Raw genomic sequence first — 14135 nt, forward strand, 5'->3', positions numbered from 1 at the left:
CAGGAGGGGAGGGAAAGAGGGAGGGAGGGGAAAGGGGGAGGGGAAAGGGGGAGGGGGAGGGTGGGAGTAGAGAGGAGGAAGGAGAGAGGGAAAGAGGGAAGGAAGGAGCAGGGGAGTAAAGGACAGAGGAGGGACGGAGGAGAAGGGCGGAGGGGGTAGAAGGGAGGGCTGGGGGAGGAGGCAGGGAGAGGTGAAGGCCAGGGCATGGGGGGCCAGGGACAGCGCAGGGGTGAGGCTGGGCTGGGGAATGCCCACCAGCAGCCCCTCCAGTCAGGCCCACCCAGACTCCAGGGGCAAAGCCCTGACACCCCTCCCTGCCCCCTCCCCCGATGACTCCCTGCCCCTCCCCCAATGACCCTCCCCAACACCCGTCCCTGCCCCCTCCCCCAACAACCCTCCCCCAACTCCCTCCCCCCAGATGTGCAGCAACTGCCCTGGGCACTGGGGATTCCAGGGGGCGGTTCCCCCTGTGCCAGCCCCTCGCCCCAGGGATCTGGCCTGGGTGGAGTCCCGGCAGCCTGGGTGCCCTCAGTCCACGAGAACCCAGCCCCAAGGCCTGGCCCTGGGGCTCCCTCCATCCTGGGCTCAGTTGTCTGCTCATGAGGTTGGGGGTGGAGCCCACCTCGGCTGCCCCTGGAGGCCCAAGACTGGCAAGGAGCCCGCTATTTTGGGGCCCCCACCACCCTCCCTCCTGGGGGGGTTCCCTGTGAGCAGGCCCAGACCTCAACGCCTGCATCAGCCCAGGGGGCAGTGCCCACACTCTGCCCAGCACCCCTGGCCCCTGAGCCTACTCCCCCGTCCTGGGGACCTGGCAGACCCCATGCTGCTCTCCAGCCCAGGGTGGGGGCTCTCCAGCCCAAGGTCGGGGCTCTCCAGCCCAGGGTGGGGGCTCTCCAGCCCAAGGTCGGGGCTCTCCAGCCTCTTGCCAGGCTGCTAGGGCCCTGGACACAGTCTCAGCCCAGCGCCTACCTTCACAGGCAGGAAGCGGCCCGGCCCCCCGGGGCAGCCTAGCCTGGCCTCCCTGATACCCCGCAGCCCCTCCCGCGGAGACCTCCCATCCCTCCTGGGCCACCGACGCCGCCCAGCAGGCTCCAGGCACCGGGTGGCTGTCAGCGGCCCTCCCCTGCCAGGCAGGTGCCGGGCCCAGCTGGGCAAGGGGGGCTGGGGCGAGGGGAAGGGGCGTGACTACCTCACGGGAATGGTTTCCCTCTCGGGGTGCCGAGACTGTTCTGAAACTAGAGAGCGGTGTGGCACACAGAGCGGACATGCAGCTGTCGCTTTACAGGGTCACTGCGTGCCATGTCAGCTTCGCCTCAATTTTAAGACATGGTCCGAGTCCAGGAGGAGCTCTGGGAACGTTTCCAGTTTCCTTTACTTTGGGGCTGCCAGGGGTGCCAGTCCCTGGGTCTGCCCATGGCCTGGGGAGTGCGGCCCACCCCATAAGCGCCAATTCCAGAGGTCCCTGCAGGCAGCGCTCGGCCCAGCTAGGGTCTCCAGAGAGGGGGTGCAGGGTGGGACCCTCAGCCGTCTCTTTCCTTTCTGGGCACAGCAGGGTGCCACGACGACGTGCTGCCCTGTGCTGCAATGGGACCACTCAGCTCACGCCCCATGCCTCACCCTCCAGGCAGCCCCGGGGGGCGGAGGCCACAGCGAGAATCACTGTCTCCTTTTTATAGCGGGCACCCGGGGTCCCAGGAGGCCCAGAGTGGCCCATCAGTCTGTCCACTGCCTCCCAGCTGCGGGTGGGGGCCCCGAGCAGAGGCCGCTGCACCCGGGCCCAGTCCTCCTCCCCTCCCCCACGCTGTGCTCCTGGCAATGCCCCTCCCCGGCCACGGCGGCCCCTCCACCCAAGCCTTCCTCCAGAGCCCCCAGGCTGAAGGCAGGTGGAAGGTGGACGCTGACCCTCAGAAAAACCCCAGGGACTGTGGCACCCCCCCCCTCCCTCTGTCTGCCCCTGGAGCTCCCTGGACCCTCGGAAGTCCTGGTCTCAGGCACCCTCCCAGTGGCGCCCCTCCTCTGCTCTGCCCCTTGCACACTTCATCAGAGGCTCCTCACCCACCCGTGTGCCTGGTCACCATGTGCCCGCCTCGCCGTGGCGGCTGTGTGGCCGTCCCTCCCCCTGGGGTCCCTTGGCTGGGGCTGTGGGGTGGTCTCTACTGCTCCCCGAGTGGCTGGAGAGGGGTGACACGACCAGGGACTGTGAAGGCCACGACGGTGACTGCCCCCAGTGTGGGTGCTCCGTGCACTTTGGGAAATGACTTCGCCTCATGAGGACACCTTTGGCTGCAGCCCCCACCCTCCTCCCAGCACTGGGCCTGGCACACATTTCCTAAACAGGGGGCTCTGAAAATGGGTAAGGTTGCAGGTTCCTGGCGGGCCCCCAGAGGCACGCTCACACCTCAGCCCTCCTTACAGCCAGGGTCTGGGCCCCTTAGCAGGTGCCTCTGCCCTGAAGGGCATCTGTCTTCTCTCGGGAAGTGGGTCTGGAGCAAGGCCTCCCAGGGCAGACGTGCCCTGGAGCCTCAGTTTCCTCACCAGCAAGATGGGAGCAGGAAGGGCTGCCCAGCAGGCTGCAGGGAGGATACGGGGAGGTGCACGGCCCTGCTTCCTGGCCCTGCTGCCCAGAGGCGACCCTCTCCCAGGCCCGGAAGCCCCTGGGATTCAAGAAGGCCCCGGGCTGGATCCCTGCACTGGCTGATCTCTGCAGGGTGGGGGTGAGGGGGTGATTCAGCCTCCTGGGAGATGCCCCGAGAGAGTGGGAAAGGGGCCTGGGGGGTGTCCAGGCTGGGAGGACTCTGAATCCAGGCTGCACAGCCCTCGTCCCGAACCCCGTGGGGAGCTCGCAGTGCCTAGCTGAAGCCTGCACCCCGACCCTGCCTGGCCCCTCCTTGCCCCTCGCTGTCCCTAGGGCCTGACAGGTGCTGGGTGCCCCGTTGGCGCTGGGACCCCCAGAGACCCTGGGGGTGGGAGCCTCCACAGTCACGCGAGCCCGAGCGCATGGCTCTGCTGTCTCCATTGCTCAGAGGGGACATGACTTAGGTCAGTGACCCATAGCAGGGGGGGACCCCAGAAACCCTGCTCCCCCTGCTCAGGCACAGCACACATTGTGTGTCCAAGGCCCAGGCAGCTCACGGACCCCCAGCCCCAGGACCATTTTTTTCCTTCCTCTGGGCCTCGAGGTGGGGCAGGGGCCTAGGGTAAGTGCTGGGACCCCTTGGCATCCTCAGCCCTCCTCCCTGGCCGCTGCTGCGAGCTGAGGGCTGGGTGGGGGAGCTCCGCCTCCGGGGCAGGGTCCTCAGGGGGACAGGTCGGTCAGGGGGAGGGGCTGTGGCACCCATGGGCCCATGGCCAAGGACAGCCTCTGCCCCTCTGAGCGTCCAGCTCCAACAGCCATGTCCCAGCACAGGCAGGGACAGGACAGCGCCCAGGGCAACTGGCTCCCCCAAAGTGTGGCACCACCCGTGCCAGCCTGGCCAAGGCCCTGGACGCTGGCTGGGTCAGCTCACCTGGTGCCCCGCTGCCGGGCCCTGGGGCCTGCACCTGCTGGGCCAGGTGGGGACCCAGTTTTCCCCTCCCACAGGCCCTGCCTGCTGTCCCCAGAGAACTGCAGCTGGGGGTGGCGGGGGCAAGGGCAGGGCCACTGACCTTGGCCTGGAGGTGCCACGCTGGCCCCAGGCCCTGTTTTCGTATCAGGTGGCCACAGCCGTCCTAGGGCTTCTGGGGAGAAATGGTGGGGGTGGGGGGGCAGAGGAGTTTCAGAGTGGGATTTTATCCCCGGTGCCCACTGCACTGGGTGTACAGGCCAGCATGGAAGCTGCCCCCGGGGCACATGCACGCACACACTCACCTCCCAGCTGGCCAGGCCCTGCGGGTGGGTCTGTCGTGGCCTCCAGGCCTGAGAGCAGCAGCCCCGCCCCCCAGCATGACTTCCAGACCCCCGGGGCCCCATCTCCCAGCAGCTGTGGCCACCTGGGTGGTCCCAGATCCATGGGCTCCTGCCCCAGTACTGCCCGCTCCAGGCATGGGGACCCCCGGCCCACCCTGCCCAGCAGGACCTGCCTGGGTGCACTGCCCTCCTGGCCCCGCCCCTGCCCCGCCCTCCCAGCCCGCCCTCCTGCCCCACTCCCCTGCCCCCTGCCACGCCCTCCCAGCCCCACCCTTATGTCCCCGCCCCTGCCCCGCCCTCCTGGCCCCACCCCCTGCTGGGCTCCGGGAGCAGCCACGCCTTCCTCTGCACCCACAGCTCCCCCAGCATCTCCCACATCTGATGCGTGTCCTGGCCTGGTGTCTGGCTGCGGGGCTTAGGGCGGGGCCACCTCCCTCTGGCCCGTGGGGGGTGCGAGGCAGTGGGGAGGACAGGGCAGCAGGTGCCGGGAGTTCCCGTCCCTGTCAGACGCGCCCGCTCGCTTCCCCATTTTCTTTCTCTGGTCCCTTCGCCCCTAAACACCCGTGTCGGCAGCGGAGGGGGCGTGGCATGGTCAGCACCTCACAGCCACCAAGGGCCCGGCCAGGTGGCCGCAGCCATCAGGTGGTCACCACGGGGCCGGCACCCCACGTGGGTCGCCCCAAAGAGCAAGAGCAGGGCCGCGGGCAGGAGAGCACCAGTGTCCACCGCAGCCGCGTCCACGCAGCCGGATGGCGAGAGCAGCCCCGCGTCCAGGGACGACAGCAGGGAAGTGAAGCACCGTCCACACCAGGGGACGGGAGCGAAGTCCTGAGCCGTGGCAGCGTGGAGGGACCGGAGGCGGGACTGCAGGGAAGAAGGCAGCGCCAGGGCCGGGCTGGGCAGGCGCTCTCAGAGCTGTCCCTTGGCGAGGCCGCCCGCTCAGCACAGCTCTAACCTCGAGGCTGACCGGGAGAGAAGCCGCGGGGCAGCCAGAAGTGGGGGATGGGCGCCGGGGACAGAAACGCACAGGTCGCAGCCCTGGGGAGCGTGCCCCGACCGGGCCCCCTGGCCCCTAAAGCCCGCGTTCCCATGGTGGAAGCCAACTGCTGCTGTTACCGTAGCAGCCAGCGAACTAGAGACGGAAACACCTGGAATAAGCAGACCCATGCACAGAACGGACACTAGTGGTTGCGGGCGCTGGGGTACAGGGGTTTTACCTTGGGCGATGCATATTTTCTGAGCTTAGATGGTGGCCGCGTCATGAATGCACCAAATGCCACTGAAGCGTGCACTCTGAGACGGGTCATCTTATGTTGCATAACACTACCTCGATCAAAAGACGAAACAAGCACAAACACACAGCAACCCCACTGAGGGCCAACAGTGTGCCAAGCGCCATCGCCCTCTGTGGGGGAGGGGCTGGCTCCGTTTTACAAATGGGGAAACTGAGGCTGGGAGGTGCTGGCCCCAAGCTGGTGCAGGTAGAGGCTGTAGTCGGAGCCCAGGTGGGCACGGTGCCCCAGCCTCGCTCTCCCACCTGTGGACCCACAGCCCTTCCACCTCCTTCCCCCACTGCCCCCTCTCCTCCCCAGAAAACCCTGAAAGGTGCCGTCCACGCCAGCCGCCACTGCACCTGGGGACTCGCTGGACTGCAGCGCCCCGTGCCCTGGCACCCATCTGGGCTCCCTTCTGAAGCCCCGCCTCCTCTGCCCAGCGCCTTCCCCCTTGGCAGCCTCTCAGGAATTGGTGTTTGTTCCTCACCTCCTGCCCAGCTTCCTTCGCCCCCACCAAGTCAGTGACCCCTGTTTTCCTTGCCCCTCCATAGTCACCCTGCGTCTCGCTGGGCAGCTGGGCATTTCCAGGTTCACCGGGCGCTAAGGCCCAGCAGCCCAGCCAGTGGGGCGTGAGCGGGAGGGCGGTGAGCGTGCCCACCTCGCCACCCAGGGCAGGGGGCTGATGTCCGCCGCGGGCCAGCCGAGCACGGATGTGTCCCCAGCTGAAGGAGTAACCAGTCCCCACGAGCACACAGCCCTGCTGGGAACCAGCCGCGTGCCCTCCCTGGCCCCTGGGAGAGCGCGCGGAAGGCACAGGGACCGGCCTCTGGCCGCACACGTGACCGTTGCCAAAGTGGAGCAGGGCCATGAGGCCCCAGGCCTCAGGCTGTACATTTTAATAGCTACGAGGCAGCCTGGACGTGTGGCGTGGCGAGGGCAGGGGCCCGGCTTCAGTTACACAGTGGCCACCGCCTCCTCTGCAGCTGCAGATGCCCCGGGATGGGCGGGCCGGTCCTCACCGGGTCCGAGATGCCCGCCCTGTCCTTCCCGGCCTCAGTGTTCTCACCACCTCTTCCGGGCGGGGTGAGCTCAGGCAGCGCAGCCCTGGCCAGGGCCTGACTCTTGGGAGCAGAGACCCTCTAGAGCCTCCAACCCAGCACCAGGCAGGCAGGGGCTCTGAGGCCAAACTGGCCTTGGCGTCCACGACGAGGCTGGCCATTTCCTTAATGCATCTTTACAGCTTAAAAAAATAAATAAAAAGCAGCCCACGAACGAGCATCAACGAGAGCAGCAGCGGCTGGTGGTGGGGACTCCAGGGCCACTGCCTGGGTTCAAATCCCAGCCCCGCCCTCCGTGTCAGAGGGGAAGGGTCTTTCTGTGCCTTGGTTTCCCCATCTGTACAATGGTGGGGGGCAGTCCCTCCCCCAGTCTGTGGGGTGAGCCGGCCGGGTTCGTGTGTCTGCAGGGTCCAGACGCAGCAGGCAGGCTGCTGCAGGGGCTCCTCCCGCCAGGGCTGGCACAAGCAGGGACACCGACAGCTGTTGAGAGTGGGCTCAGAGGCAGAATGGCATCCACACGTGCCTCGGTTTCCCTGCTCGTTAAATGAGCAGGACATTAAATGAGCTCCGCAGACAAAAACATGTCACTTTCAGATGCCAGCGTGACTCATCCACCTGCTACTGGCTGGGGGGCTGCTGCCTGGCTCCCAGCTCCACACCTGTGTCTCTGTGCGCCCTCTGGCCCCCCCACCTCTGCCCCCCAGTACCCTCCTGACCCCTCCATCTCTGCCTCCCCAGCACCCCCATCACTACACCCCCTCTCCAGCATCTTCTCAGCATCCCCATCTGTGACTCCCCTCATCTCTGCTCCCCATTTTACTCTGGCAGAGACTGAGCTCCACCTGCCACGACGCCTGTGTGTCCCCTGGGGGATGCCGCCCCCCTCCCTCCTCCTTCGGTCCCTGCGTGCCCGACACTCCTTTTGGTCCTGGCGCTCCAAGCAGACACCCAATGGGAGGAGCGTGCGGGACTGCACTGGGGTGCCTATGTGAGCGGGGCGGGGAAGGGCGGGCCAGGCCCCGGGAGCGATGCGAGTGAGGGGAGGAGGGGGAGGCCATGGGGACCCGCAGAGGCTTGCACCCCAGGTCTGCTTTGCTGTGGCCCCCCAGCTCCCAACACCCAGGGTGGAGCCATGGGCGTGGCCAGCCTGCTCCCTGAGGCAGGAGGCCAGCCGGGCGCCCCCTCCTCCCTGGGACTCTCGCAGGGCAAGGCTCCCCCAGCCCAGGGTGCCAGGGGGCAGTGGGCACGGGGCGTCACTCCGTTGCCGAAGGGGGTCCTTGCAGGCCGTCCGCCTCCCTCTGGTCCGTCTTGGGGACGCCTTTCGTGGACTGGTCCAGCAGCCTGAACGGCGCTGTCCCATCTCCTGTTCTAGAGACGGGATCTCATGAGTCTCTCAGTCCAGAAGGAAAACCGAGTACCTCCACCCCGCTCCCTTCCAGGGGCCATGGTGTGGCCTCAGGTGCTGCTCCGTGTGACTCTTCACGGAGATGAGCCCTGCGCCCTGGGACACAGGCTGCAGGAAGGGGCCCCGGTTCCGGTATCGCCCTGACTTGCCTGCGCAGCAGCCACGGCTGCCTCATCACAGCCTGGAAAAGAAGCCACTGCACCAGGGGTGCTCCACGGCCAGGGGCCCCAGTGACCCTAGGCTGCCCTCCATCAGGGCCGTGAGGCGCCAACACCCGCCCCAGGTCTCCACCAGCCTGTGCACACGGCGCTTCCAAAGGGGCAGCAACCTTGCAGCCGCTCGCCAAGGGGCCGCACCTGGCCCAGTGGCCCCTGCACATGGCCCCCGTGGCTGCCCGCTGCTGCCACCTTCGCAATGCTTCCACACCTCCTGGCTTTACACACGCCATTCCATGGGCTGGAACATTCTCCCCACTGCCAAGGGTTGAATTGTATCCTCCAAAAAGGATAGGTCTAGGACTTAAAATTAAGATGTCAATCCTGCTCACAGCCGTCTACAATTTCAGTGCAATACCTATCAAAATTCTAGCAGCCTTTTCTGCAGAAATGGAAAAGCTGATCCTCAAATAACCAAAAACAATCTTGAAAAAGAACAAACTCAAGGACTCACACTTACTATTAAACATACTACAAATCTGTAGGAATTGGGACAGTGAGGTACTGGTGTAAGGGTGGACAACCCACGGGACGGGAACTGTCCAGAGTCACAGCCATACATCTGTGGCCAAAACGTTGTTTTAAATCCATCCAAAGTCTCCAGCTGACTTCTGACCAGGGAGCCTTTCAGTGCGGAAGGAGAATCTCTTCAACACAGTGTGGGGCCGACGGGAAGCCCACCTACAGGGCGGTAAGCGCCCACCTCCCAGCACAGACAAAAAGTAATGCAGAGCAGGCCAGAGACCAAAAACAAGATCTAAATACTAATCAGTTGTTAGAGGGGCATCAGGAAATACCTCCAGGACCTTGAGTAGGCAATGGCCTTCTAGATTTGACAGCTAAAGCACAAGCAACAAAAGAAAAATAGGTAAACAGGATGTCATCAAAATTAAAAACTTAAAGGACATTAACATAATGTGAGAAGGCAACCTACAGGATAGGTGAAAATATTTGGAAACTATATACAAGGGTTTAAAATCCAGACTATATAAAGAACACCAGCCATGCAAAGACAAACCCAATTAAACAAACCAGATGGGAACAGACCTTTCTTCAAAGATGATGTTCAAACTGCCAGGGAGTGTATGAAAACATGCCAGTGTCACTGGGCACTAGAAAAACGCAGACTGGAACTAGGATACACCACTGGGACAGCGATTTAAAAAGGATCCAGAGAAACAGGGACCTCTGCACACTGTTGGGAACGTAAAATGGTGCAGCCACTGTGAAGGTGTGGTGGTTCCTCAGAAAATTAAACACAGAACCACCGTGTGATTCTCTCCTAGGAACAGACTCAAAATAGCTCCAAGCAGGGACTTGGGTAGATACTTGGGCGCCCATGTCCATCACAGCATTGTTCACAAGTGCTGAACGGTGGAGGCCACGCAGGGGCCCACCAGCAGGATGGACGAAAAGTGTGGCCGCTACACAGTGGAATATCACTGAGCTGTGAAAGGAAGTGAACTGCTGGTCCACAAAATGCGTGGGCCTTAGAGACACCACCCTGAGAGAGAAGCCAGACACAAAAGGACAGATGCTTTATGAGTCCTCTCATATGAAATACTTAGGAAAAAATCACAGAGATGGAGAACAGTGGCTACTAGGGGTGGTAGAGAGAATGGGGTGTCACCACAAAATGAGTTTTGGTTCAGGATGATGAAAACCGTCTGGAAACGGTGACGGTTACGCAGGGTTGTCAATGTATTTAATGTTGAAGAACTGTCCTCTGAAAACGGCTAAAAAGATCTTCGTGCTATGCATTTTTTACACTATAACATTTCCCTTTGTTAAAGGACAGGTCCCCCAAAACGTAGCGCTGCTGGAAGAGTGCCAGTGCGTGCGGGCGGTGAAGTAAAGGCGAGGCACACTCGCTGGACGGGCTCTGCGCCAACAGGGTCCTTACAAGCAAGGTGGACAGACGACGGCGGGGGCAGACACAGTAGTGCCAGGGACAGCCTGGGATGGTCAGTCACCACCACCGGCAAGAAGGGCGAGGAGCCTCCCCGAGGGCCCTGGGAGGGGGCCGGCCTGCCGACGCCTGGCTTTGGCCCCTTCCATGGCGCTTTGTTCCTGCAGCCCCGGGAGGCACACCCCCACCATCTGGGATTCATCCTGGCGTTGCCTCCCCATGGAGCATCCCCTAGCAGTCAGACCCTTCCTGCCGGCCGTGCAGCTTGCCCTGTGTCCTAAACCACGTTGTGGGAAGAGGGGTGTGATGGGGAACACAAATCCAGCTCCTGGATCTGTCCCCCGAGGAACCGCAGTCTCCAAATGAGGTTTGCCCCCACGTGACACACACAAAATTGAGCTTACAGGTGTGAATGGAATTTCCCAGTCCTGTTAAGAAAGATGGTGAACATTGGGAGATGAATATTTCTTTTTAATAATAATAAAAAAAAAAACCCTCCTACATTGACCCTGCACCCTGAGGGCCAGGAACCCTTTTCAGGTCTCAAAGACCTGCAGCCACTGGCGCCCCGGGGAGAACTGCCCGCACCTCCCCCAGGCCGCGTCGCGACTCCTGCTCCTGTCTGACGGAACTGGTAAGGAACTGGTAACCAAACAATGTCCAAGTTTGCCTGGACACGTGTCCTCTGGCCTTAGAGGCGACGGCCAGAGAAGGTCTCTCCTCCAGGTGTGATCGCAGGGCTTGTCTTCAAGGCGTGGGGAGACGCCTGCGTTCCCACCTGCTCCGCCGAGCACGGCCAGGGAGCCCACTCGGGGCCCTCACCACACCCGGCACGCCTGGATCACCTCCTGCAAGGCCTTCACCCCTTCCCTGCTTCTGTCCCTCGTGGACAGGGCCAGGAGGACCGCTCTGTTCCCAGCCTCCTGAGACACGAACGTTACCAGGTTCTTTGCAAAGACGTGGATGAGAGGCTGGGGAAGGGAAGGGGAGGGGAGAAAAGCCATTTGAGCCTCATTTGCTTTTTGTTCAGTGCTTTCTTTACCCCTCAGGAGCCCGGGCAAACCTCCCACCCCACAATGAAGGGGGCACACGACGAATGTGATGCAACATGACTCAGGTTCAACAAAACACTCGGAACAAACCGCCCAAGCTCAGCCTTCCCTCCGTGCAGGGGACCCCCTCCCGCTCCCCTTACCTCGTCCTGCCCCAGAAGGACTCTGGTGGTGAGCATGGGCTTGCTGATGTCGCCCGCCACGACGCTGGGTTCCAGGGCGACCAGGGTCCCCATCTTCCCAAACTGGGTCACCAGGACCAGGATGTGGCTGCTGAAGGCCGTGCAGACCACCTGCGTGGGGACGCCACACACCACTTCCCGCCTCTGCTTCGACACCACCAGCGGCCTGTCTTCCATGGCAGCCTCTTCAGCGGCAGCGTGGATTCAGGTCGAAGAGAGAGAAGGAACGCCAGCCACGCGGTACCAGGTGCACCTCGGGGCTCCAAGAAGTCTCACCTGGCGTTAAAGGAGGGACACAGGTGACCCTTCGGAAGCAAGCGCCTGCCTGCTCGTGCAGTCCGCTGGAACTTTCCAGGCTAGCGGACCGGATACACCCAGACAGACGGGCAGCCCGGGCAGCGCGGCATCTCCAGGCAGGGGCGGCCTCCTCTCAGCCGGGGACGGCCTTGCCCGCCCACCCGCAGCCCTGCACCGCGTGGAGGAGTTCACGGCGTTCGTTTAAGCCCCGCGACTCCGTCCTCAGCAGCCCGGGCCCCGCTTCTGGGGAAGTCGCGGGCCCCGAAGCACTCGAGACACCACCGCGGGGCTGAGGGGCCGGGTGCCGGGAGGGGGGCGGCGCAGGAGGGGCCGCGGGGACCCACCTCCTCCGGAGCTTCGGCCGCGAACCCCGGGCCCCGACTCGACCCGCTGGACCCTCCCGGCGCGAGGCCCGCCCTCCCTCACACCGCGCCCGGAAGTGGGTCACACGAGCGACGCGGCCCCGCCCACCGCATGCGGGCGCCCCTTCCGCCAGCCGCTCTGCCACGCCGGAAGTGCAGGGTGCGGCTTCCGGTGCCCAGGGCCTGGCCGGCCTTCTGGGGCCTGGGGGCGCTCTACGGTCTTGGCCTCCGCGCCTACCGCGCTGGCCCTCGGCAGCGGGGCCTCCACCCCTCCAGAACGGGGCTTCAGGCGTCTTGGGAGGGCTCCTCCGACGCCGGTCAGCGCTGGGGCCCGGCCGCGCCTCAGGGAGGGGAGGGTCTGGAGCTAGGCGCGCCGCCCGCGGTCGGCCGGAGGAGCGGTTACCACGGCAACGCCCAGGCCCAGCCGAACGGTTCCCCGAGATCGAGGCGCCGAGCTGGGCCGGAACCCGGTGACGTCAGCAGAGCCGGACGGGGCTGGATGTGAGCTGACCCAAGCCGCCGCCTTCACGTTGGCGGCTGCGTCTGTGGTGTCTGGACGCTGCAGTTGAAGACAGAGGGCCGAGAGCCTGAGGGGCGCGGCTGCCCCCGCCGCAGGGTCGCGGGAAGGTCGCGTCACGCGGTCACGCGGTCACGCGCCGAGGCGAGGGGAGCGGAGCCGCGCCACGGCGGGCCTGCCCTTCGTGTCGGGCGCGAGGAAGGGAGGAGCGTGCGCGGACCCAGGCGGCCCCGGCCCAACCCCGCCCCCCTCTGCGCCCTCGGTGGGCCCGGCCTGCCCGGCCCGCCCGGCCCGGCTGCTGCTGACCGGCCCCGATCCGCGTTGCGCAGAGCCGGGCCCGGCCTCACCCCGCACCCGCTGCCCGGTGGCGTCCGGCCTCCCCGCGCCCCGGAGCCCGCGGGCCTGGCGGGGCGAGGCGGCCTCGGGGAAGCTTTCTGTCTGTCCGCTGACAGCGCCCCAAGGCCGGGCCGCGCTTCCCCCGTGCGGGGGGCCTGGCCCCGCGGTGTTCTCTCGATGCCATGGCCGCCGATCCCCCGTCCATGAAGCATGCTCCTTCCACAGTGATGTTGGGGGCCCAAAGAAGAGGCGTGCATACCAAATATTAAGATATTAAAATACACATACAGATCAAGGCGGAGGGTGCCAGGGTAGCTCCGTGGTAGAATTCTCGCCCACCATGCAGACCGGGGTTTAATTCCTGGCCTGAGCGCTCCCCACTCCCCCAAACCACAAGCAAACACAAAAACAGAAATTCAACCAATGGTGCTGCAATAAGGGAATACGCACATGGAAAAAGAATGAAATGTGACCCCACCATACAGTATACCCAGAGAAAAACTAAAAAGATCAAGAGGGAATACACAAAGGAAAAGATGAATTTCACGGTTCCAAAAACCAAAGAGGAAGTATGTTATTTTTTCTGGAATGTGTGAGTTTTTGTTGGTTGTAAATTTAAGCACATACCCACGCACTCCCACAAACAAATTGCCAGTGTGTTGCTTTGCCATATGAAACCTTTAAAATGCTAGCTCACTTTTATTCACTTGTTTGTGCATGCTTTCTCTGTAGGCAGATAGACATGCGGTATATGCCCTAAAAAACCCACAAAACTATAAAACTTTTCACCATAGGAGGAGTGTGAAGAACAAGTCGGATAATGTTTTCATGATGCTGTTAAGCAAACACCTTAAGGCTTGTCGTGGGGCAGGTTTGGTCTAGATCTTTGAGAAAGGTGGAATATAGGGAAAGGAGAAAGCTGAGGTGGTGGCTTCCTGGGGGCCAAAACTCAGGGTGCTTAGAAGAACACAGAAGGAGCTTACTTTCTGCCGTGAAACTCTTCTCCAGCACAAGAGCGTGACTGAGTTGGAAAGAGGGCCCTTAAGGGATTTCACGTGGAGACAGTGTAAATAGAGGGAGGGATTGAGAATTTATTTTGAAAGAAGAAAAAAAATTAGGATATGTGTCTTATATTCAAGAAAACCTAGGTTATGAATGCAATTGTATGTTAATTTGTAGAACTAACAAAATGATCAAGTGTTGATTGAGGGGGGCATATTTTTTCCAAGTAATTGTGTGATAGCTCAATACGCCATCCTGCACGTTGTGTGATTGTCCCAGCTCCAGTCTAAAGAGCATTGGTTTTGCTGAAAAGGATAAGGGTGTCCTCAGTTTTCCCAAGAGCCCCTCTTTTTTTTTTTAATTTTTTATTAATTAGAAAAAAATTACAAGAAAGAAACACAAACATTATCAACACATACACTCAGCAGTTCACAATATCATCACATAGTTGCATATTCATCATCATGATCATTTCCCAGAACATTAGCATCAATTCAGAAAAAGAAATAAAAAGACAACAGAAAAATAAAAAACAGAAAAAAATGTTTACATACCATACCCCTTACCCCTCCCTTTCATTGATCACTAGCATTTCAAACTAAATTTATTTTAACATTTGTTTCCCCTATTATTTATTTAT

General features: G+C 62.0%; 1 protein-coding gene across 3 annotated transcripts; it reads right to left on the reverse strand.

Annotated features, from left to right (window-relative positions):
• Nucleotides 1–10203: 10203 nt before the first annotated feature.
• Nucleotides 10204–12283, reverse strand: PSMG3 (proteasome assembly chaperone 3). Of its 3 annotated transcripts, none has more exons than XM_077140428.1 (3): nt 12044–12283; nt 10943–11257; nt 10204–10718 (listed from the first exon to the last, which is right to left on the reverse strand). In XM_077140428.1, exons 2-3 carry the CDS (start codon nt 11156–11158, stop codon nt 10566–10568), a joined length of 369 nt encoding a protein of 122 aa, XP_076996543.1. In that variant the 5' UTR covers nt 11159–11257; nt 12044–12283; the 3' UTR covers nt 10204–10565. The 3 variants fall into 3 exon arrangements, with proteins under 3 accessions (XP_076996543.1, XP_076996544.1, XP_076996542.1); XM_077140429.1 differs by lacking the exon at nt 12044–12283 and adding an exon at nt 11879–12029; XM_077140427.1 differs by lacking the exon at nt 12044–12283 and adding an exon at nt 11623–11837.
• Between the last annotated feature and the right edge of the window lie 1852 nt (nt 12284–14135).

The sequence above is a fragment of the Tamandua tetradactyla genome, chromosome 23 (genome assembly GCF_023851605.1).
Source record: "Tamandua tetradactyla isolate mTamTet1 chromosome 23, mTamTet1.pri, whole genome shotgun sequence".
NCBI lineage: Eukaryota > Metazoa > Chordata > Mammalia > Pilosa > Myrmecophagidae > Tamandua > Tamandua tetradactyla.

What these genes read in the sequence shown, in the direction of transcription:
- PSMG3 (XM_077140428.1), bottom strand. Translation starts at nt 11,158, where the DNA reads ATGGAAGACAGGCCGCTGGTGGTGTCGAAGCAGAGGCGGGAAGTGGTG. An exon ending in TCCTTCTGGGGCAGGACGAG is followed by an intron (nt 10,719 to 10,942) that starts GTAAGGGGAGCG and finishes TCCCTTCCCCAG; the next exon opens with CCTCTCATCCACGTCTTTGC.